The 25,681-nt window shown below is 38.5% G+C and overlaps 1 protein-coding gene across 1 annotated transcript in view; it reads right to left on the bottom strand.

The window, feature by feature from the left end:
- PKP4 (plakophilin 4) overlaps positions 1-25,681 on the bottom strand; it is a 178,319-nt gene that overhangs the window by 108,423 nt on the left and 44,215 nt on the right. Inside the window, exon 3 of the mRNA XM_079710826.1 lies at positions 3,086-3,198. Within this exon, the coding sequence (XP_079566952.1) occupies positions 3,086-3,198 (113 nt within the window). The remainder of the gene's footprint in view (positions 1-3,085; positions 3,199-25,681) is intronic.

The following is a 25,681-nucleotide window of genomic DNA, read 5'->3' as shown; positions in this document are numbered from 1 at the left end:
CTCCAAAGAAGATATACAGATTGCCAAAAAACACATGAAAGGATACTCAACATCACTAATCATTAGAGAAATGCAGATCAAAACTACAATGAGGTATCACCTCACACCAGCCAGAATGGCCATCATCAAAATATCTACAGACAATAAATGCTGGAGAGGGTGTGGAGAAAAGGGAACCTTCTTGCACTGTTGGTGGGAATGTAAATTGGTACAGCCACTATGGAGAACAGTATGGAGGTTCCTTAAAAAACTAAAAATAGAACTACCGTATGACCCAGCAATCCCACTACTGGGCATATATACCGAGAAAACCATGATTCAAAAAGAGTCATGTACCACAATGTTCATTGCAGCTCTATTTACAATAGCCAGGACATGGAAGCAACCTAAGTGTCCACTGACAGAAGAATAGATAAAGAAGATGTGGCACATATATACAAGGGAATATTACTCAGCCATAAAAAGAAACGAAATTGAGTTATTTGCGGTGAGGTGGATGGACCTAGAGTCTGTCATACAGAGTCAAGTAAGTCAGAAAGAGAAAAACAAATACTGTATGCTAACACATATATATGGATTCTAAAGAGAAAAAAAAATGGTTCTGAAGAACCTAGCGGCAGGACAGGAATAAGACACAGAAGCAGAAAATGGACTTGAGGACACGGGGAGGGGGAAGGGTAAGCTGGGACGAAGTGAGAGAGTGGCATGGACATATATACACTACCAAATGTAAAACAGATAGCTAGTGGGAAGCAGTCACATAGCACAGGGAGATCAGCTCGGTGCTTTGTGACCACTTAGAGGGGTGGGATAGGGAGGGTGGGAGGGAGATGCAAGAGGGAAAAGATATGGAGATATATGTATATGTATAGCTGATTCACTTTGTTATAAAGCAGAAACTAACACATCATTGTAAAGCAATTATACTCCAATAAAGATGTTAAAAAAAGAAAACCTAGCAATCATTTTAATCATTAAGATTTTGAAAATATTCTCAGCAATGCATATTGCAAATGAACTGCCAAAGGCAGTTGTGCAGCTCACTTTTTAGGACACTTCCTAAATAAATACATGCAGAGGCCCAGAGTCCATACTGTAAGATGGGAACACGTCATGGCAGGGTTAAAAATTTATCTTTGGTACTGCAAGTGTGAGGAAACCGAAATGCTGGGCTTTAGAGCCATTCGGGAGAGGGCTCTACAGTATATTATTTAGTACAATATTAGAGTCATTAATTAAATAGGACCTCATGCCACTGTCTACTCCTTTTTCACAGGGTGAGGCCAACATGGCAAGAACTTTGGACAACTGAAAAAGTAAATCAAAGTATGCTTTTCTTTACCCTTTGAGATCATATCTGGACTAGGAAAAATAAAATCTTACAGATCACCTTACCAACTCTGACATAGGATCTAAATCAAACAATATGAAAGGTAACCAGTTTTCAAATTCCCCATCTTGCTGACTAAACTTACTCCCATGTAAGAAGGACCTGAATCCAAAGGAAGTCTCCTGGCTGGAAGCAGTGATGGCACTTATAATTTTCCTTTAGCAAATCAGAAATGGCTGATGGGAAAGAGGGCTGGGGTCTGAGAGCTATTTTCTGTATCTTTAGATTCTGGTTCTGAGACTGATGGTGGGGACCAACAGGCACAAGGGGGTCTCTCAAGTGACACAATAAAAACCTATGCTCCCTTCACTAACACTGTTTTCTAATGGGCTCTTGCCAGTGTGTAAACCTGGTGGTCACAGAGCAGAGTTCTCCTTAAGGTCCACTGAAAAGCACACTGAAACGTGTGAAGAAGGCAGATATGAGAAAGGGTGAATGCCAAGTAGGTGACCTCATGGTAAAGCATCCTCTCCTAAGGAACTTAAATCACACTGGGCTTAAGTTTCATTATTTATTCAAAGAACACTTAGCAGGGTGCCTGCCTGCTGAGCCCCAGGCACTGTGCCAGGGCTGCGGTGAGCTTTAGCTCCTCATAGGAGGCTAATACAGGCACAGAGGAACAGTTATGAGAGTTCGGATGAAGAGAGATGACTTTCCTGGAGAACTGTGAGAAAGGCTGTACGAACGGGTTAGCACTTACCTGGCGGCATCAAGAATACATGAGAATCCAACATGAGCCGGGAGAAGGGCAATCAAAGTGGATCAATTATCATTCCAACCAGAGTTCACTGAATAAAGAAACCCACCTTACTTCATAACCATGAAGATTCCATAATAGACTCCTGTCTTGCTGCCTGGCCTCTCTTCTTTCTGACCTACACCCTACACTATCAGGACAACTGCTTCCAACTACAGCAATGTGTTTCAACCTGTCTCCTTTACAGACCTAATGAAGGTGACACTCATCATCACCTGGTTCCCGGTTCTCCACAATCAAATGCCAGCTTTACTCTTCCAACCTCATAAGCCACTAGGTCCTTTTAGTACACATCCTAGAAACTACCAAGACTCTTGGAACTCCAGTACAGCAGTGCAAGATCATACACGCTTCTGCGCATACTTTCCCTCTTTCTCTCAGCCCGGTTTCCATTTCTGCAGGACCCACTCACTCACCCGACATTGACTGAATAAATTGTAAATTTATTCAGTATTCAATTTATTCAGTAAAATTCAATTTATTCAGTAAATTGAATGCGTTTTTCAAAGTTAGATAAATGTTATCACTTAGAAATATTTAGAACTTAGAAATATTTAACTTAGAAATATTTCTTAGTTAAAAAAAAATCAATATCAGGTTTTCAAAGCCAATTAGCTTCGCCAAATAATTAGCAATTAATTGTTGAAAACATTCATTAACTTTGTCTACCTATAAGAAATCAAATTTCTAAAGGTAGCATAGTAGCTTTTGCTAGAGAGGCATACCAGTGCTGTATAAAACACTTCAAGCACAGGATTGAAAGATAATCAATATTACAAGAGGTTTCTCAAAATTAGAATAAATTGACATTTTTGGTATCAATTTCAGGAAGGCCAGTTAACAGTGACAACACTAAAAGCATCATTTGCTGCATCTAGGACAACTTAATCATGTGTGACTTGAAGGCGTGTAAGAAAATAGAGCCATCGGCCCTGTACCTGGTGCTGGCGACGCTTGGTGATTCTGCTCCAAGCCTACATCTTTCTAGCTGACTGGCAACAATCTGCCTTTCCACCTCCAGTTCTCGGGTTAGTCGCTGAAACTGAAGCTCCTGTGATTCAAGGAAATAGAAGGCATATAAGGCACCAGGTTTGCTTAGGCAGATACATGAATTCATGTACGTCACAGGAAACACAGGAACATGCCCGTAATGTAACACTACAGTGTGGCCTTATGAGATTAGGGTTTTGAATAGAACTGTGGGTCTAAACGACCTACTAATTTGTAGCTTTTACAAACTTAAAGGTACTAGAATATGTGTCTTCGTTTGAAACTGAAAACATGTAGACCTTTATTTGGCCTTTTTTGTTGTTGGTGGTGGTGGTTCTAAATGAGGTCTTCAAACTGTACTTTTGCTCCAGTGATGTATTAAAATAAGGTTTGCAGAGTCCTCACTCGATGTGCCTACATTAGAGGCACACCAACCAATATAGGCTCTTCATCCTCAACAGCCAATTCTTCCATCCCTCATACTGTATGTTAGCACAGCATTAAAAAAAAAAAGAAGTAAATTCCTGTGATGAGAATCACTTGACCATATTTGATACAAAGCCTTTCCATTGTTAAGAAAAAAAATCATTACAATCCCACAAAAAAGTCTTGCTATATTTATCTATAATACATTTTTCCTATTGTCACAAATGCATTCATGTGTCACTTCATGAAGGGACAAGAGAAAAAATAATGAAAAAGTCTGAGCCATAATATAGAATTTAAAATTGTATTAAAAAGCTGGAAAGATCGTCTCAAGAAATTATATTCTACATTCTACGATGCATCATGAAGGCCAGTATTCTATTCTAGGAGAAATGTTTTAACACTCTTTGTACTTATCTCATTGTTATCTTGACAGGATTTTAATAAATAGAAAGCAGGCCATTCCATAAAATATCTATACATCAAATCAAGTATACTCTAAAGGCTTTAAGCCACAAATAACATCTCCAGTAACACCTCAAGCTCCCTTGTACCATATTAACTCCTTATAAGTCTACTCAAAGCAAATGCTGAACTTTAAGTGGTTTAATTGGACACTGACTCCTGGTTCAAAATACCAGACAGATGAACCCTAAGTCTAGGAGCTAATCAGAAATAAAACTACCTTAGTTTTGTTTATAATAATAATATTACTGACAACATAATATTATTTACAACAATGTGTATCTGCCATGCAAACAAAAATAAAAAACAATTTAATTGAAAAGTGTATTAACTCCCTGTGGAATCAGGCAAATGTGCAGTTACTTGACAGCATTGGCTGTGCAAATTTTAAAAACTATTCCTAGAATAATTCTTAAGAAAGAGTCTGTGAACTCCTTATTGCTTTCTGATATTGAGAGTCCTTTTCTAATGAGCCCAGTTGGTGTGGGCGTATAGGGCAGTGCCTGAATGAATAATAGTTGGCCCAATAATGCCATACCATAGGATCATAATGGGTAAGTGGGACACTGCCTACATCTGCTTAACACTTCCTAGACCACAGGCTTTTGATAAATGTTCGGCAACAAAAGACCAGATAGATAATAACTGCACAACATTCAGTACCAGGCTAAGATCATTGATTTTAAGGACAAAGAGTATTATGTTTACTTCACACTTAGTCTTTCTTTGTCCTTAAACAGCATCATAGTTTTTGTGATACGCTTCCATTCTTTCAATTATTTTACTCAATTGTCTTATTATACACATCTTTTCCTGGAAGACTGGCTGCTTGGAACAAGCTGGGCCAGGAAAGGACCATCTGTGAATCTCAAAATATTCCCCAAGCCATCACATAACTTTTGTGTTCTCAGTTCAGTGGCTACTAGGGATTGAGGGCTGGAGGGTTTTCTTCATTTCGGGATAGCCAAAAGTTACCAGGGTAGGATTGAGGCATGTTTCAAATTAGAACATTAAAAAAATTTCCATTCATAGAAAAAAAATACATTTTAGTGGATTTTAAAAATCATATTTGTAGCTGCCTATGGCCTTTTGAGCATCCTTTCAAGGAAATGGTTGGGAAATTTCCTGCTTGAAGGCACAGGTTGGAACTTAATGACCCATAATTCCTTCCCTTAGAAGCAGAGACAGACGACTTGGGCTCTGCCGAGAAGATGCCAGACTGTGACTTGGATGCTGAAACCAAGACGCTGACATCAGAAAATATGAAGCTCGTTTTCTCTCTTTCTTTCACCTTCTTGCTGTACTCCCTGCAGTAGGACTCAAGGTCAAGTTTCTAACATGGAAATGACCTCCACACAAAGTATGTTTATACTTGGTGGCAGTGGCAGTGTTTACTTGATTTGGACACTGTTCCTGGGAGTTTAGTCTCAAGGTTTGTTCTCCAGTCCCGGCAACAAATGTGGGAATTCACTAATAACCACCTAATAAGCACTTTTTTCCCGCTGCATAATTAGCCATGTCAGTCTCTTTTTCTTGCAACTAGAAACTCTGACATACCGCTAGAAACCATTTACAGTTGTCAAGTTGCTAGAAGAGCCTCTCTACCCAAGATGCAGCTACATATTTTTAGAAGTTGGGTAATTCCTTTAACACTCATATGAGCTGAGTAAAGGCTACACTGTATCCTTCCTGGCTGTGGAGCCCATAATATTGAACATCACTGGCTACTTTTATTAAAACCATTTTACCCACTATTTGCCCACACTTCTCACAAGTATGACATCATTAAAGCCCCCAAAGCAGACTCTCAGGAAGATGTAAAGCATGGAATCTATAAAGGTTATCTAATACCTGTGGATATTTATAAGTAAAATATATATATGCTTTGTTATAAAATTATTAATACTACTTCTACAGAATACAAATAAAACTCCCGCATGTGACTGGCACCAAGATGAATGAGTAGGATATAAATATTTGACAATTCTGTCTCTACTGGCTTCTTAGACTGACTGACAAGGAAGACAGTATTACACAGTCATATAAAAACACATCTAATGATTTCCAAAATAACACTCATTAAGATGATTATGCTGTGATACCATCCATAAATTTTAAATTTTAATATTTTATCCTCTAAACATAGTGTGTGAAGGCTGATCTTTACTGCAGCATCCAAAACTGGGCATCTAAATTATAGGGGGATCCTTTGAGAAGAGCAAGGAAATAATGTTAAAAGCATTGGCCAATGATTAGTACATGACAATTTCCTCTTAAACTCTGTCAAACAAGACCATAATCAAGCTTAGAAAGAAAGCCAAGCCTACAAACATACTATAAAAGTGGAGTCAGTTCACATGTGTTTGGAAGCTTTTGTTTATATTTACCTCATCTCTCTCAGTAAGTATATTGATAAATATTCTCTGAGAGTCAAGGGAACAGAAGGAAACAAAGATTCACTTGCATGATCTTGTATGGTAGACAGAAACGCATGGCCTGAGGAGGCCCAAGGAAGGACTCAATACCCCAGTGGTCAGTGCCTTCAGGGGGCCCTCAGATGCAGAGAATCTCCTTGACCAAGGAAGTTGTACCTTTCTGGGCAGGCTGCATGCAGCCACTGATTGAGGTGAGAATATAAAAGCCGGGTCCAGATTTGCTTCAGAGCTTTCCAGGGGCTTGACTGCCTGGCATGGTATTTGGACCTCTCCCCTGCCCAAGCCTGCTTTTCCTTGCCCTCACCTCCACAAGTGCTGATCTATAATAAACATTCTGCGTGCAAAACTCCACTCCAGTGAGAACCCAGCCTGGGACAGTATTGTTTTTGGATTCCTTTTATATAATGATACAAGTTTTCTCTCACTCCTAATTTTTCAATACTGTGAGATGCTTTAAATGTACTGAAAAAGTATAAACAATAATACAATGAGCTTTGGCAAAGCTGATCCAGCTCTAGCAAATCTTACTATTTTGCTACATTTGCTTCAGGTTTTTTGAGAAATAAAATAGTACAGATACAATGGAATCCCCTGGTTTCTTCTTCCTGGATCTTATTTCTCTCTCTTCTTCCCTCTCCAGAAGAAACCATTATCTTGAATTTGGTGTTTAATATTCACATGAATATTTTATATTCTTACTACTCCATATATACAGATCCATAAATAATATATAGTATTTTTTTGCATATTCAAGCAATTTATATCAAGGGTATACTACACCCAGTGCTCTGCAGACTGGTTTTATTATAATATGATTTTGAGATTTATCAGTATCAGTACACATAGATCTAGCTCATTTATTTCCATTGCTCAACAGTGTTCTATTGTACAACTACAGCACAATATATTTATATGTTCTCATAATGATGAGCCCTTGGGCTGCTTCCAATTTTGTGCAATTATAAGCATACTGCAAAATACTGCAGTGTATAAATCATCTTGTGCACATGTGCCAGACCTCTCCAGTAGAGACGTAGACATGGAATTGTTGGGTTGAAGGCTACGCATATCTTCAAGTTTACTTGATAACGATTATCAAATTACCTTCCAAAGTAGTTGTACCAATTTACATTCCAGTCAGCAGTGTATGAGAGCTCCAGTTTCTGTACATTTTCACTGATACTGATTTGCATTTTGGGGCTTAAACTTCCTTCCTTCCTTCCTTCTCTCCTTCCTTCCTCCCTCCCTCCCTCCCCTCCTTCTCTCCCTCCCTCTTTCCTTCCTTCTCTTCCTCCCTCCCTTCCTTTCTTTCTTTGTAATCTGACAGGCATGGGGTGCTACCTTGCATTTATTTTATTTTGTATTTCCTTGCTAACCAACATCTTTTCATATGCTTATTGGCCATTTAGGTACCCTCTCTCACAGGTATCATAAACTCTCAGGGGGATACTTTCTCCCTACTACCAGCACCCAAGCTTGTCCTCTTCTGGGGGACAGGTTTCTCAACACCCTTGTACTAATGCTGTAGCTCTGTAAAGTTTTATGTTTGGGCAAGGGATATCCCATTAGACTCCCCATCTTGGGCAGCCCTCAAAGGGCACATGGCATTTGACATCGAATGGCATGCTCAAGATCACCTAGGTTTTGACACATACTTTCAAGGTGGAAGCCAGGTTTACTGCTTACTTAGCTTAGGAGTCTCACTTTCATTTTGGTTTTTGTTTCTGTGAGTACTTTACTTCCTTGGCAGCTCAGCCTTGCTTTTAAAAAGACAATTTAAATACTTTATTCAGTATACATATTTAGTTTCTTTCAGTGGGGAGACCGGTTAGGGTATTGAATATGCCAGAAATGGGAGTCTCCGCAGCTTTTTCATATTTTCTCTTAATTTCTCTGAGAACTTCTCAGTATTTCTTTCAATTCACTATTTCTCTGTTTGCCTTGTGAAGAGTTTATCTCATCTATTATTCACTTTTTTCCAATGACAACGTTTTCCATTTCTGAGACTTCTAGTTGAGACTTCTGTTCCTGCTGTTCATTTGGAGTGAAACCTCTACCTTTACCTAAACTCCAGGTACCTCAGTCCTAAATGCGACCTTAAACTGGTGATTCAGTGTTTTTTCTAAACAGAAATAATACTGCATACCTAGTCATGTCTCCTGCTACTGGCTTCCAGAAGCCCAGGAAGCTTCCAGCATTAGGTCCTTCCACTCCCATCTCTTTCAATAAGCAGGAAGCGCTCCATCCCAGACCACAGCTCCAAGGACTCTGGTGCTGGCACTAAAAACAGGGCATACTTCACCCTCTTGTGGCCTCCTAGCCCCTCTCACCTTCATTAAATCCTCACTGATGGCCAGCAGTGACATATCTCCTGACCCTTTCCAACTGTGCCCTATGGAAGCCTGGTTCCAGTCTGCAAATTCTGTTCATAAACTCTTCATCTTTTACTTAGAATATTCTCCATCTCAGGGTTACTAAGAAGACTCTCCACCTACAGACTTTATTTGAAATGTAGTTCTTTCCTGAAAATACTGCTTCTTCTGACCTCTGTCTGGTGAAGACCATTCATTCTTCACACATCACAGCTGAGGTGCTCCAGAGAAGAAACCTGGCCTTCCCCTGGTTCCTCACTACCTCTACTTATTAGCATGAAGTTTTATATAATATTCCTCACTGTCCTCCTGTCAGTAGAATCTGTAATCATATTCTCACTTACATTCTTTTTTTTAAAAAGATTTATTTATTTATTTTGGGGGCTGCATTGGGTCTTAGTTGCAGCATGAGGGATCTTCGTTGGGGCATGCAGGATCTTTCATTGAGGCACGGTCTCTTTGTTGCGGTGCTCGGACTTCTCTCTAGTTGTGGTGTGCGGGTTTTCTCTTCTCTAGTTGTGGCACATGGCTCCAGGGCATGTGGGTTCTGTAGCTGTGGCACGCAGGCTCCAGAGCATGTGGGCTCTGTAGTTTGCAGCACGCGGGCTCTCTAGTTGAGGCGTGTGAGCTCAGTAGTTGTGGCACGTGGGCTTAGCTGCCCTGTGGCATGTGGGATCTTAGTTTACTGACCAGGGATCAAACTCGTGTCCCCTGCATTGGAAGGTGGATTCTTTACCACTGGACCGCCAGGGAAGTCTCGTCCACTTACATTAGTATGCTGTGTTCCCTCTTTCCTTAGATGCTAGAAACAATTATTCTTCCAAACTTGTGCAAAAGCTCATTGGGGGTCATGCCATCCAACTACAGTTGCCCACTTGTATCACTAGCATCTATTTACTTCAGGTTGTTCTAACTGATTCACTAATTCAGGAGTGGCTACAATAGTTACTACCACTATGACAATGACAATTAAGAAACAGCAGTAGGCATTCCTATCAGGCCATTAGTGATGACACCCTCAACTTCCTGTCCCACATTTATGTTAATCCTCAGTCCTCTTCCAGGCTTGGTAGAGGAGTGTCCCCTTCCTGTCTAAGGCCAGACTCTCTATGCCCTCTTGCCTCTTCCAGGATCTTGCTTCTCTTTCCCGAATCGTCAGTGTCTCCTCTCAGTTTAATGCTTAAATCTTCTCATCAGAAAACATCTTCTTGACCTCAGGACTCCTCAATCTCTGTTTCCTTCCCATTTGACCTATACTACCTTTTAGTAAATATTTCTCTTTAAATTGACTCCTTTTTAAGACAAGACAGTATCATTCTAGCATTAAATCATTGAAATCCTGGTTTCTAATGCTTTTATATAATTTTAATATAAATTAAAATACATAATTTTTAAAGATGTTCATCTGTGTATTAAAAACCCATTCACATCACAGTACACGTACAGCACACCAGGGGTCAACATACATTTCCATGTCTATACATCTCAGCAGGAAAGTACTGAGTACTGGTTAGACTGAAAGAAGTAAACTGACAAGGTCATTATTTGATACAATCAGTGCTTAAGTAAGAAATAATTTTTATTTCAATCCCTGTTGCTTAAAAATCTTCCAATAACAAATAATTTACCTTTCTAATTTAGTATGGTGAAAGTTTTATATCACTAAAAGATCAATCATCACTGAATAATAATGTTAGATTTTTAAGGTGCAGAGAATTTCACAGTATATGTTCTATATCAGGATATACTATAGCATTTTTTTCTCTTTTGCATGTTAAAAAGATGAGTAAATTATGGTCATGATCATATATTTGATGCTCTTGAGTCAGGCCTAGAGAACTACTTTAAAAATGAGTATTTAAGAGCTAGTAAGAAATCCTCAAAGCATCCCAGATTCCATTCCCAAATCTAGGCTGATACCAAAACCAAATCAGTCATATTTTGAAAGGGTCCCTGAACTCTCAACCTTAATAACCATCCACTAGTGCAGAGGTGATCAAATGTCCTGACCTTCTATCACAGTTTACTTAATAATTGACAAGTCTTTATTAAGCCTACTTGGTAGTCACTAAAAACCACATATAATTAATTATAAAAATGCTAAGTATATGATGTTTAACCCCTCTGTACTGACCAGATCCTTTTGTTAAGAAGAAACATTGACTTTCTCAATCAAACTGTGTTCTCAGATACCAGTGTCCCACTGTCCCATAGGGGTTTAAACCTTCAAGCAGGTTTGAAAAATGCTGCCCAGAAGATTCCAAAGCTTGGAGGTTCACAGTGACACTAGCATATTAAAAGTCTTCAGACGTCCACCAGTAGGATATCAGCTTACCTTTGTATAACCTGGCAATTCTTTGAGTTATTGAAACTAACCACACTTTTTCAAGTAGTAACTATTAACATCTCAAGAAACAATATTGTCTTGCAGAACACAACTTGGTCAACACTAAAAATTCAGCTCAGGGAATTCCCTGGTGGTCCAGTGGTTAGGACTCTGAGCGCTCAGTGCTGAGGGCGTGGGTTCAATCCCCAGTTGGGGAACTAAGATCCCACAAGACAAAATAAATAAATAAATAAATAAAAATAAAAATTCAGCTCATTTTTATTGTATTTTGGGATGGTTGAACTAAGGGGTACTATCCTGTATTCTTCATTAAAAATATACCTTACATGTTGGAAAACAAAATTTTAATTACTTTGGTCAAGGCTGAATATTTACAAAGGGCCGGTCACCACAAAGGGTTAACCTTCAAATGGAAACTCCTGACCTCACACCAACCACTCTGAAGACAGGAAGGGAATGATTGTTAGGATGCTACTGCTGGATTAGTTGCTCTAATCTATGCCCACAGCTTTTTACATTTAGATCTTCTTTAAGATAACAGAAAAACATGAGACACAACCACCAATCTGATTTTTTGTTATACTAGTTAACATTCAAATAGGGGATGATCAACATTCAGATCTTTATTGTTTTATCCTACTATCAAACCACACAGGATTATACCAGGTTTTAGCTTTGATATCTATCTTCCAGTTTTAATGAAGCAGAGAGGATGGCAAAGCTTACCAGATGCTCTAAATCTATATTCTAAACCTCAGGCTCTTACCTGTAACTGTCACCAAAGCTCCTTTATTAGGAAATCAAAATGAAGAGAGGTTTACATTAAAACACACTAATGAAAGCTTTGCTTAGAGCCACATACAGAGGAGAAGGCTGAGGCAAACAGGTAAAAGCTCAAGCCTTTCCTACAGCATCACTGATGGCTTTATAAAAACTTGTCCACCCACCAGTAGCTCACTGGCTCTTTAATCTCTTACCTGGCAATCTCTGACCATTGCAGTGATGTCCAAATCCACTATCTCTAATCAGATTCAAACTGATGTTTTCAATGGCGGTGAACTAAAGATTTTGATGGTAGTGAACTAAGCATCTCTACTTGAAGAATGAGCCATGGCTCACATCTAGCCATACCACCCCCTGCCTCCTGTGTTTTCTATTTCTCCACTGCAGTGGTCCTCAAAGTACGGGCCCTGAACCAGCAGCATCAGTATCACCTGGAAACTTCTCTGAACCAGAAGGGGTCAGTTCCAGCCACTGGTACTTGAACAGGACCTCCAGGAGATTCTCATGCACACAGAAGTTCCAGAATCACTAACCAAATGGAACCACCATTCCCCTTTTACTCAGACTCAAAATGCAAGTGTTTTCATCTTTGCATCATTTTCCCCTTTCTCTTATTCCCCATTTCTCACACGCTAAATGGTTTCCCAAATCCTGTCACTCAACCTCTCTACCACTATTGAATCCATTCCCTTCCTTGCCATTCCCACCACTACTACCCTAATTCGTACTCACATTAACTTTAGACTATTGTAATAACCCTGCACTAAGTCTTCTCCCCACTGTGGTGGTGAGGGGCCTTGACTCTGCTTTTCACATTTCTTCCAGATAAATCTGTTGAGGGTATAATACTACACATCAATAATCTCTATCCTTTCCTGAGTGTTTCCTGGACTCCAGGCTCTCTGCTAAGCTTTAACATGCATTATATCATTAACTTCTTAGTCAGACTGCAAGGTAGTGAAGGTTACCCTAATTCACAGAGGGCTGACTTGACTGAAGTCATTCAAAACCAAGATTTGAATCACATCAGTCTGACTCCTAACCCCATGGTGTTAACCACTGCACACCATGCCCTTCACATCCAACCGGCAGTACGGTTACCACAGCCTTATTTTAAGACCCTCTGCAGTCTGCCCCAAATATCTTTTTTTCAGTCTCCTGCCACTCCCCTTCATGCACCTGGGCAGAACTATTCATAATTTCCTATACTTACCACTCAGAGCTTTTTCTCACCTTGCTCCATCCCCCTGAAATATCACCCTCCCGTGTGCCTAGAGTCCTTTATCCAGCCCTTGGGTAAAGCACTTAGCCATTACGTGTGCTTCATTTACTAAACTGAATTCTCCTTAAAGAACAGTGATATCTATATTTCATCCATCTAGCTTCTTACAAGACCAAGACAAGAAAATCCTGCTAATTCATTCTGGGTGAATTTTACACAGTACACTTTATTTAGTATGTTATAATCGATCACATAAATTTTTAAATTGATTGATTCCTAAGTATTTTTATATAATGACAGGCATAATATATTATGGTTGATCCTTTATGAGGCTCTTAAAGCATTTCAAATGTAATAATAATCATATGCTTACAACGTAGGTAAGGGAAATTAGAAAAATCAGTGGTACAAAAGGATTTTCTACCTTTAAAGTCACAGAGAGATATGAAGGCAGAGCTGTAACTAGAACCTGTGTTTCCCTAAATTTTGTTAACTGCTCTTTCAATAAATCAGCTCTGCCCATGCTCCGCAACAAGAGAAGCCACTGCAATGAGAAGCCCGCGCACTGCAATGAAGAGTAGCCCTCCGCTCGCCACAACCAGAGAAAGCCCGCACGCAGCAACGAGGACCCAATGCAACCAAAAATAAATAAACAAATAAATTAATTAAAATAAATAAATAAATCGGCTCTATCAGGGATTTCATATCATTCATGGTGACATGGGCAAATAGGTTTTTTTAAAAAAAATAACATGAATAATTTCAGTGGCACAGTAGCTTAATGCTGTTACTATGACTTACTCCATGCCACTGCTTCCCCTCCCCTCACTTGCTTATACCCGTTTCCATCTGCCAAATTCCCTGATCTCTAAGGCGTCATACCCTGCCTCTCAGAAAATCAGGAGTTCCCCAGCCTTGGCATGACATTTTGGAAAACCTGTCCACCAGTCCAAAGACACTTTAAATTATTAAACTAGAAATGCCTTCTTTTATTTCCATTTACCTTCTCTCCTAAAGGAGAATGTGTGTGTATGAATATATGTGTGTGTAAATATAAATGCTAGATAAGTCTTCTGTTAGTTGAGGTTTTACTAATTTATGCTTACTAGTAGTCAAACAAATATTCAGTAAAAGAGCTACAACGTGAAAAATGGATGCCTGGTATCAGTGTCAGTTGCAGTTGTCAGCGACAATTCCTGCTGTCACTTCCCAACAAGGTAGGTATTTGGTAGAATTAACGTCAAAAACACAAAGGAGATTTCCCTTAAAATGTAATGTCTTGAATATTTGATTAGACATTTTTATTTCTATTTTTAAAATTTTATTTATTTATTTATTTTTCCGGTACGCGGGGCCTCTCACTGTTGTGGCCTCTCCCGTTGCGGAGCACAGGCTCTGGACGCGCAGGCTCAGGGGCCACGGCTCACGGGCCCAGCCGCTCTGCAGCATGTGGGATCTTCCCGAACCGGGGCACGAACCCGTGTCCCCTGCATTGGCAGGTGGACTCTCAACCACTGCGCCACCAGGGAAGCCCGATTAGACATTTTTAAAAAATTCATTAAGAAATTATGAAAAATAATAATGAGTTAACATTAATAACTTATCTGGTTTTCTAGTACCTAAATATTTCAAAATTAGTAAGACCAGCGATGCGTATCACCTAATGTTAGATGTTTATTTGAGAGCTAATTGACTGTGCAGACGATAATAATGCATATAAATCATTATTTGCTGAAATGGAAAAGTGAGAGGAATAAATGACCAACCTCCCACTTCCTCTTTGTGGACTAGTTGTTGCAAACACAACAAAGAATATGAAAAGGATAAGAGAAACAAAAACAAGGCAAAATTTAATCTTCCTTTCTTCAGTAGGTCTAATAAATAGCGCTAGGGAATAAGAGGCTAATTTTCAAAATGATTAATTTAAGGTTTGGTTAGTAACTTAATGAAGTGTAATGGGGAAAGAAAACAAATACTGTCTAGTGCAGGTAGTGCTTGTCTTACGATTATACTTTTTAAATTACTAGGCTTACTTCTACAGCTGTTCTTTCTGCTTTGCAGATATTTTAAGACTAAAGTGTGGGGAAGCGAGGAGGCAACTAGAATAAGAATATACATTTATAAGCTGTGCCCTAGTCAGTTAAATGGTTCCCTTAGAAGTCTTGTTACCCAGCCCAAGAGGTATAAGTGGTATTCAATTGTTTTGCCTTTTTAACTTTTTGATTTTTACATTTTACCTGTATGGCTTCACTAACATCATTTGTTTCTAAACCTCCAGAAATTGTCCTGGGGTTCTTGAGAAATAAGGTTAAGAAAAATCAATGTAGTATTGATAACCACAGGGCATCTCTACCCTACAGGAAACATTAAAGCCTCAGGACAGAACTAGGGCACGTCAGTGTGTCTGCATCTAGACTCAGGACCATCCTTATTTTCAGGTCCACAAGTGTTTCCATACTCAGTGTCCTCTGTTTTTCTCTGACTCTCCTGCTTTCTCCCCTAACATCCAGCTCTTCTACAGGTGAGCTAAACAGAAAAGCAATGAAAATTTGTTTTAATTTTAAAATTTGTTGTTCCCAATAGCTGTATGTTCCTTACTTAGCTAAAAAAGTGGACACGTTATGGTGCTTTGTGACCACCTAGAGGGGTGGGATAGGGAGGGTGGGAGGGAGGGAGATGCAAGAGGGAAGAGATATGGGAACATATGTATATGTATAACTGATTCACTTTGTTATAAAGCAGAAACTAACACACCACTGTAAAGCAATTATACTCCAATAAAGATGCTAAAAAAAAAAAGTGGACAAGTTAAATAAGGTTACTTATTACTTGTGTTAGGTCTGTATGGCTCTCAGTAGAAAACAAAGAAAAAGAAAAACGTTCTCAGAAAAAGGTGCCAGACTTCATTACATTATTTTTATTGTTCATACTAATTTACTTGCCTGAAAGAATCTTTATATTACCATATTTAGAATTCTTTTTCTCTTGCACATGATATATACTCACGAAATGACACATCTGCTTATGTTTGGAGCAGACATAACTTGATATCAAATGTCTTACTCTCTTATTTTTTGTTAAGTCCTAACACTAGTGGTAATACTAGGTACCACCGAATGAAGGCCAACTGTGGGTCAGGCACTCTACATATTTTTTTCTCTAATCCTTACAAAAGTGCAGGCCACTACTGAGTTGAGCAATCATAGTGTGGGAGAGGCAAAATAAATGACTTGCTCAAGGTCACATAATTAGGAAGTGGAGCACTGGAAATGGAACTCTAAATTCTTGCTCTTTCTGTTACAGGAAGCTGAAAAAAATAAGGTTGTCTCATTTTCTATTCCTGAGGTTATATTTAAAACTGTATTGACTTTATTGCTTCAAAACATTTTTTCCCAAGTCAAATAAAGCCCTGGAATGTAATAAGAATTAAAGAGCCAGATGCTAGTATATATGGGAACTTAGTAATTATGACAAAGGTAGAATTTCATTCAATGGGAAAAGAACTGCTGGTATAATTAGGGAAAACAAAGCTAGACTACCACCTCAAACCACACACACACACACACACACACACACGTTCTATAACAAATGTAAGGGAAAAAACCCACTATATAAAAAGATGACCAGGGGCTTCCCTGGTGGCGCAGTGGTTGGGAGTCCGCCTGCCGATGCAGGGGACACAGGTTCGTGCCCCGGTCTGGGAGGATCCCACATGCCGTGGAGCAGCTGGGCCCGTGAGCCATGGCCGCTGAGCCTGTGCATCCGGAGCCTGTGCTCCGCAACGGGAGAGGCCACAGCAGTGAGAGGCCCGCGTACCACAAAAAAAAAAAGAAAAAATGACCTAAGAGAATATTTTTTTCAGTATCTTGTTTTTAAAAAACTGAAGTATAGTTGATTTACAACGTTGTGATAATTTCTGTTGTACAGCAAAGTGATTCAGTTATACAGTTATACATATATATATATATTCATTTTTATTTTTTATTTATTTTTATTTTTATTTTGTTTTTGCGGTACGCGGGCCTCTCACTGTTGTGGCCTCTCCCGTTGCGGAGCACAGGCTCCGGACGCACAGGCTCAGCGGCCATGGCTCACGGGCCCAGCCACTCTGCGGCATGTGGGATCCTCCCAGACTGGGGCACGAACCCGTGTCCCCTGCATTGGCAGGCGGATTTTCAACCACTGCGCCACCAGGGAAGCCCCTATATTCATTTTTAAAATATTCTTTTCCACTATGGTTTATCAGAGGATATTGAATATAGTTCTCCGTGCTATACAGTAGGACCTTGTTGTTTATCCATCCTAAATGTAATAGTTTGCATCTACTAACCCCAAACTCCCAATCCATCCCTCTCCTTCTTCCCTCTCCCTTGGAAACCACAAGTGAGTTCTCTATGTCCGTGAGTCTGTTTCTATTTCATAGATAGGTTCATTTATGTCATATTTTAGATTCCACATATAAGTGATATCATATGGTATTTGTCTTTCTCTTTCTGACTTACTTCACTTAGTATGATAATCTCTAGTTGCACACATGTTGCTGCAAGTGGCATTATTTCATTCTTATTTACAGCTGAGTAGTATTCCACTGTATATATGTACCACATCTTCTTTGTCCGTTCATCTGTTGATGGACATTTAGGTTGTTTCCATGTCTTGGCTATTGTGAACAGTGCTGCTATGAACATAGGGGTGCATGTATCTTTTTGAATTAGAGTTTTGTCTGGATATATGCCCAGGAGTGGCACTGCTTGCTGGATCATATGGTAATTCTATTTTTAGTTTTCTGAGGAACCCCTATACAGTTTTCCATAATGGCTGTACCAACTTACATTCCCACCAACAGTGTGGAAGGGTTAGGAGAATATTTTTATAAACTTGGGATGATAGAGACCTCCTTAAAGAAGACAAGAAACCGCCAAATCATAAGGAATAAAATAAGCATATTTAACTTCATAAAAATAAAACTTCATACTCCAAAATCTCATGCAAAGTAAAATGTCCAAAAAAAGAGAGCAAGAGAGAAATATTTTTAACACCTAACATATAACACACATTTAAAATCTCATATAAACAAATTTACACATAGTAAAAATAGGAAGAGTATCAACAAGCAATCCATCTAAGATGAAATGTAAATGCTAATTAAAATATCAGAAAAAATGTTCAATTTCATTCATAAGGAGAAAGAAAATCAAATAACAAGGAGCTGGTTTTCATCATATTGGCAAATATTTTCAGAGTGTCCCATCCAGGGCTGGGGAGGAACACTTGGAGAAAAGAGCACAGACACATATTGTTCATGTTAGTGTGATTTGCTATTATAATCTGGTAACCTCTTTTAAAATTAAAAATATATATTCCCCATGAGCTTGCAATTCCACTTTTGGATATATACTCTGCAGAAATAAAATCAACTGTATACATAAAATATTAATTGCAGCATTGTTAGAAACAATTTAAGAATCTATCTATATGGCAATATTTTAACAAACTATGGAATCTCCACACTACATGTAATAACTACTATATATGTGGTTGTTAAAAAGAATGAGCTGGACCTTTATCTGTTGCCTCAGAAAGACCATTACATGCAATTAAGTGAAAAAGCCAGTTGAAGAGCTGAGTAAAACACAGAAAAATAATAAAATAAAAAACCTCTATATGGGTTAGTTTGAGCATGGAGAAAACTATGATAGGAATATAGCAGATCAGGAAGATTGGTTACCTCAGGAGGGTGGGAATGAAAAAGGGGTCAAGATATTATTTACATTTATCTTCTTTTATTTATTTATTTTATCTTCTTTGTATTGTTTCACTTGTAGCTAGCATATGAATTCCTTAATTAAAATCTAACCCCAAAAACTAAGAAGAGAAGAATAAAAGGGCTAAAAAAATACTGTTTAAATAGTACCAGGACAGATCCTGCTTAGGAAACGATCTAATTCCCGGAAAATGGTATTCTGATTGAGAGGAGAATAGATGTTTTTACCTTTTTTAAGTTATTAAAGTACTTTGAAGGATTCAGTAATATTCTAACGACCCATTCAAACAATGAGCAACAGCACTTAGATTTACAAGTTCTTGGCACTGGTAAGGGCAAGGAGAAAAGGTGCTATGGGGATGTATATTGGTGCAAACTCTTGTGGGGGCAATTTAATAATATCTAAAAAAAAAAAAAAAAGGGCTTCCCTGGTGGCGCAGTGGTTGGGAGTCCTCCTGCCGATGCAGGGGACACGGGTTCGTGCCCCGGTCCGGGAGGATCCCACATGCCACAGAGCGGCTGGGCCCGTGAGCCATGGCTGCTGAGTCTGCGCATCTGGAGCCTGTGCTCCTCAACGGGAGAGGCCACAGCAGTGAGAGGCCCGCGTACCGCAAAAAAAAAAAAAGTGTACCGACCTATTGATCCGTCAGTTTTTTTTTTTTTAATTTTATCATTCAGTGCTTTTTTTTTTTAATTTTTAAATTTTTGGCTGCGTTGGGTCTTCGTTGCTGTGCACGGGCTTTCTCTAGTTGTGGCGAGGGGGGGCTACTCTTCGTTGCAGTGCGCGGGCTTCAGTAGTTGTGGCATGCTGGCTCAGTAGTTGTGGCTCGCTGGCTCTAGAGCACAGGCTCAGTAATTGTGGCACACGGGCTTAGCGGCTCCGCGGCATCTTCCCGGACCAGGGCTCGAACCTGTGTCCCCTGCATTGGCAGGCAGATTCTTAACTACTGCGCCACCAGGGAAGCCCTGGCCCATCAGTTCTAATGCTGAGACCTTGGATGTACTTGGAAAGGTACACAAAACCAACCAACCAAATAAAACTAGAAACAAGCTAACATCCATCAACGAGGGACTGGTTAAATATATTACATACCTCTATAAGATGGGACTCCATGCAATTGCTAGAAAAGGCTGAAGTAAACCCACATGTGCTGGTGTGGAATAATCTATAAGAAAGATTACCCAGGAAAATAAAGCTATGCAGTTGTTTTTTAAAAAAAGACAGATGCTGGAGTAAGCAGAAAACCTTTTTTTCTTGATGTATACTCAAGAAACTTAACCAGGTAAAGTTTTAACCATTGGGAAAATGGACTGGACGTTTGTAGGGTAGTTTACTTTTTATTTCATACTTTTTAGGTGAATATTTAATTTTTTTTAACTTGGGTATTCATTTGTTAATAATTTTTACAAATACAATAGAATAAGAATTGTTTTTTCATTTAAAACCACACTAAGAAAAAACAACCACACTAAGAACCTAATTTTACTACTAGTTAAAGGCTCCAATTCTGACCTATTTAAAAAGAGCATGTTTTAAGAATTAGTTTTCATAAAGGGCATGAAATACATGATAGCAGTAATAAGTACTTTACGTGAAAATAAATGTTGTATAATGAACTGATTAATAATGAATTCTCTGTATATATTTCTCTTAAAACTCTGCAGGACTTTCTAATAAGCAATTGGTGTCTTTAGAAAGGTGCTTCTCAGCTAGTTCTATAGTTTTAATGAATATTCTTCCAAAAACTTATAACAAGTAGGGAAGGAAGGAACAACTTATGCTCAGTATAACCATAAAAATCAAATCTACATAACCTTTCTTACAAATTCTATATATCAACATACCTTTTGGAAATAAATTCTGGAAGAGGACCCTACACTTAACTTTCAATTTTAAATCATGTTAGGGTAAAATATACATAACACAAAATTTACCATTTTAACAATTTTTAAGTGTACAACTTAGTGGCATTAAGTACATTCACACTGTCATGCAACCATCACCACCATCCATCTCCGGAACTTTCTCATCTTCCTAAATTGAAACACCATACTCAATAATTCCCAATTCCTCCCTCCACCCAGCCTGTGGCAACCACCATTTTATTTTCTGTCTCTATGAATTTAACTCTTCTAGGTAGCTTGTATAAGTGGGTTCATACAATATTTGTCATTGGTGACTGGCTTTTGTCACTTAGCATAATGTTTTCAAGCTTCATCAATGCTGTAGCTTGTGTCTGAATTTCCTTCCTTTTTAAGGCTGAATAATGTTCCACTGTTTGTATATACCACAATTGTTTATAAATATACCTGGATTGTATATATATACCTGGATTGCTTCTATATATTTTTTTAAAAATCCAAAATTTTGTTGCAAATTTAAGCAAACATAAGATTTTTTTAGGAACACTGAAATTTGAAATTCATCTAATTTTCAGGTGTCATGAAATCATCTTCTTCTAATTATTTTTAAACCATTAAAAAAGGTAAAAAAAACAAAAAACATTTAGCTTGCAGGCTACAGAAAAACAGGCGGGGGCCAGATTTGGACTGTGAGCCAGAGTTTTGCTTACCCAGGTCCTAGAGCTTAAAAACTTGTAAGTCTCTTTAGAAGCATGTGGTTAGAGGTAGATTACAACAAAGATGGAAGGATTCGAAGACTTGCACTCCAACCTGGATCTGATTCTAGGCTCTGTCATTTACTAGCTAAATGATACTGAAAAGTCACTTTAACATCTATAAGCCCCAGTTTAACTGTCTGTAAAATGGGGATAATACACACATCACAGAGGAATTGTTAAATGCTGCATAAACCATAAAGCTGTTTTTAGAGAGTTGGGCATTATATAGTAACAAATATACATTTGAAAAAAGCACCATGTTCTTCCCTAATAGGTTCACTTGCCAAAAATTTGGGGATATACAGTATTTTCAATTCCTAAGTGGAGAAAAAAATAAAGTAATCTGGACTATAAGGAGATGCCTTGGATTCCATTTTTACTAAGCTCTTAGTATTGTATAATGCTATTATACCATTCAGTTAATAATTCACTTCTTTCACCTTCTGATCATATTCTGTTCTCAATAGCTCTGCTTTGTCATTTTTTGTTTTCTCTTCTTAAACCTCATATAAAGAGGATCCAATTTTATATATCACAAGAAGAAAGTGGTGGCTGAAGCACCACTCATGACAAACAACTAAGAAAAGAGCAGTTGCTTCTTGCTAGTATCATATGCTCTATTTTCTATTTATTAAATTTCAAAACAAGTAATTTTAGCAAATTTAGGGACCCTCACAAAATTAAAATGTATGATTTCTATAGTCAGCGTGACGAATGCCAATACAGGGATGGTGGATAAATATGTTAAGTTGTTCTTTAATACTCAGATACTGATTCAATGCAACCCAAAATCTTTGTTCAATATTTCCCATTATCTTACTCTATTAAGAACTTCCTTAACACTAGACCTATGGTGATCATTTCACAATATATACATATATTGAATCATTACGTTGTACATCTGAAACTAATATAAAATTATATATCAATTACATCTCAATTAAAAAAAATTCCTTCCTGGGAATTCCCTGGCAGTCCAGTGGTTGGGACTCAGTGCTTTCACTGCCACAGCCTCACGTTTGGTCCCTGGTCGGGGAACTGGGATACTGCAAGTCAAGCAACGTGGCCAAGAAAAAAAAAATTTCCTTCCTTGTGTCTATTTTATGAAAATACTGAAAAACAGCTTTTTCTTCTTGTTTTTTGAAGATATTCTGATCAGTAATTGTCATGCCAACAACTCATACCTACAGTTAAGAGACATGAAAAAGATGGAGCTGAACTCTGTAACTGTCTTCTCTCCTAAAAGCAGAAGTTGATGTGCCTAGAGGATGCTACCTCTGAGCCGAATGCTTGGTGCAGGTGGTCGGCAGAGCATCAGGTTCGGTCGGCGTGCCTGTCCAGGCCTGAGGCTCAGGAAAGCAGAGGCTAGTCCACTGGGCGACACCTGCCTCAGAGGTGCACCAGCCTCAGTGCCTGGGACCATGCCTGCTGCATGCATGTGTGAGTAAGAATGAGAAGGCTGGTCCCTTTGGGAAGGAAAGATAACTCAGTCTGCCAGAGGAGACCTTCTGAGTCCATCAGCAGAGTGAATGAAAGGGTATGGAAATACCACCACGTGGCAGGCTATGGCTCTCTCTTACTACTCTCCTTGAAACTAAACCTAAATGATCACTTTAAGTACACATCTGTGACACTTACCTTTTAAAATAAACTAATGTGTTTATAATTAAAATAAAATATTTTAACAGTATTGTGTAATGAAAGTCAAGAATATCAGATGGTAGGTAAAAATACATAATTTGGCCAACCTTAGCGTTTTCTCACAGCATACAGTAAGTTAGTTTGAACAGCACAGAGTTTTAGAACAGCACATACTTAGCTGGGTTTAATTTAAGAACAATGACATGTTCATTGTAAAGGCTGCTGGGCTGATGACTCTAGCCTGGCACCCTTGCACTCCAGGACAGTATATAGAATGGCTTGGATGGTTTCTGGATCTCCACCCCTTTTCATTCATATGAGTACAATTGTTTTATGATTGCATACACCAAATTTTAAACATTCTCTTATAATCTAATAAGACTCTAGCAGAGATTCACTTAAGGAATTATAATGATACTAGTATTACTAGCTATTATTTATTAGGTGCTTACTATGAGCCAGATACTGTACTAATGCTTTCCATGCATATCGTACATGGTGAGTACAACCAATAACCAATGAATGACTTCTACGTGCTAAGTATCTCTTATTTAATTTTTATAACCACCCCACGATGTACGTATCATTACTCTCATTTTTGAGATGCAGATCTTGAATGTCTAAGGTCACACACCTGGCAGATGGCAGAGCAGGAAGATGAAGCTAAGAGGTGTGACTCCAGAGTTGGTGCTCTCTGTCACTGTCTTTCAGCCTCACACCGTGACCTACAGAGTACAGCAATGAAATTGATTTCTAGGTGAGGAGAAGAAGATAATAACCTCTTAAGAACAATACAAGCCTAAGGAATCCATCAAAGTTCTCGCTGCCTGGCTTGTTATCGTACTCTGATGTGATCACCTCCTTCAATTTAATAACTGTGACTCATCAGTCTTTCTTTGGCATTATCTAAATAAGATGGCACTGTTAAGTAGTACCGTAGTGGTCTCAAGTTCCAGGGAAGCAGCTGTGGATGAAGGGAATCTAGTTTGCAGCTTTTTAGAGACATCTTCTCTATGGTTTCCCATCTGATAAAGAGGGCCTTCTGTGATGTCCAGCTCACTTTACAGACAGAGAGTAATGTCTTCAGTGGATCTTAAAACTCTTGGGATCACAAACAAGAACTTGTAAGTGCAAGTCAGAAAAGAAGTGCTATATTGCTTCATTTATCTATCTGGATTTCTCCATTCTGAATTTTCTATGCAGATTTCTGTTTCTAAGCTCATTATTGTCAATATATCTGATTGAGAAAGACGCTAAACAAGTCCCAGGTGAGATTGTACCATAGCAACAGGCCCACCATGAATTCTCTGGGAAGCAGAATTTCACAGAAGTATTTGATTGCCTATTCACACTCTTGATTATAACACACCGAGCTGTTAAACTAAATTGTATGCCATTAGTGTATTGAAGAACTTTAAAAAATAAACTACCCTGTGTGAAGATATTTTTCACACTTAGGTTCACATTGAGATGTGTTTAATTGTATGTAGCCCATTTCCCTTCTATTTAGAAAACAAGAGAGACATTTTTAAACTATTTCAGAACTTGCCAATGTCACAGTGTAGTAATGTGATAAATAAGGCATTACCACCCTTTATCACATGTAACTATTGAATCCTTATTCTGGTTCATAAATATTCATTTAATTCTCCACTGTGATTATGACAGAATACAAATGTACTGCCCTTAGAATTTGATCAGGAGTATTAACGTGCTGTACCTTGAGTTAAATAAACAGTGGCCAAAATAACCATAGAAAAAGAAACCTTGAGGTTAAAACCACCTCAGTCTCATAGTAGATTACACTTAGACTTGGCCAAGTCTAAGTATAAAAGTAAGACCAGGTGAGAATACAGATAGCATGAGCAAAATCCATCAGAAAATCAACTCAAAGCAAATCCAAATCATCGCCATCCATCTTTCTGTTTAAATACAATACATTTAACCAACTCTTCCCACATTTTGGCTGCAAAGGGTGCTGGAGACAGAGTAAAACATTTCACAAACATTCAAAACAAAGGACAGAGGAATGTTCACGAAGTTATTTTTACACAACCAAATCTGTTATTTATGCTACTAGAAACACCCAGTGGTGTGGCTCTAATCCAAATTATTTACATTTAATTTTGTAATGCATGGTACAATGTTTCTATAGCAGATCTGCCTTTCTAATTACATTCTGCTCTATTAAAATCAGTTTACATGTCCTGAACATTTACCTGCCGTAAGGAAAAGGAGGTGTCCCAGAAGCCTACTGGGCAGGAGGACAGATGGCTCACAATTACAAATACACCAACAGGCTCCAGAGAAGAAAGAACTGACTGAACAATCTCAAACCTTAATTACTTTATAAGCACTTAAAGTTTACATAAGATTGGTCCCTTGTTTCCTTTCTTTCATTTTTAATGATGTTGTATTTGGTCTTCCTCTTAGAAGACTGGGGAACTCCCTGAACTACCCAGAGCACA

The sequence above is a fragment of the Hyperoodon ampullatus genome (assembly GCF_949752795.1).
Source record: "Hyperoodon ampullatus genome assembly, chromosome: 8".
In the NCBI taxonomy this organism is placed as follows: domain Eukaryota; kingdom Metazoa; phylum Chordata; class Mammalia; order Artiodactyla; family Ziphiidae; genus Hyperoodon; species Hyperoodon ampullatus.
The sequence above is the reverse complement of the archived record's forward strand: the minus strand, read 5'-3'. Positions and strand labels throughout refer to the sequence as shown.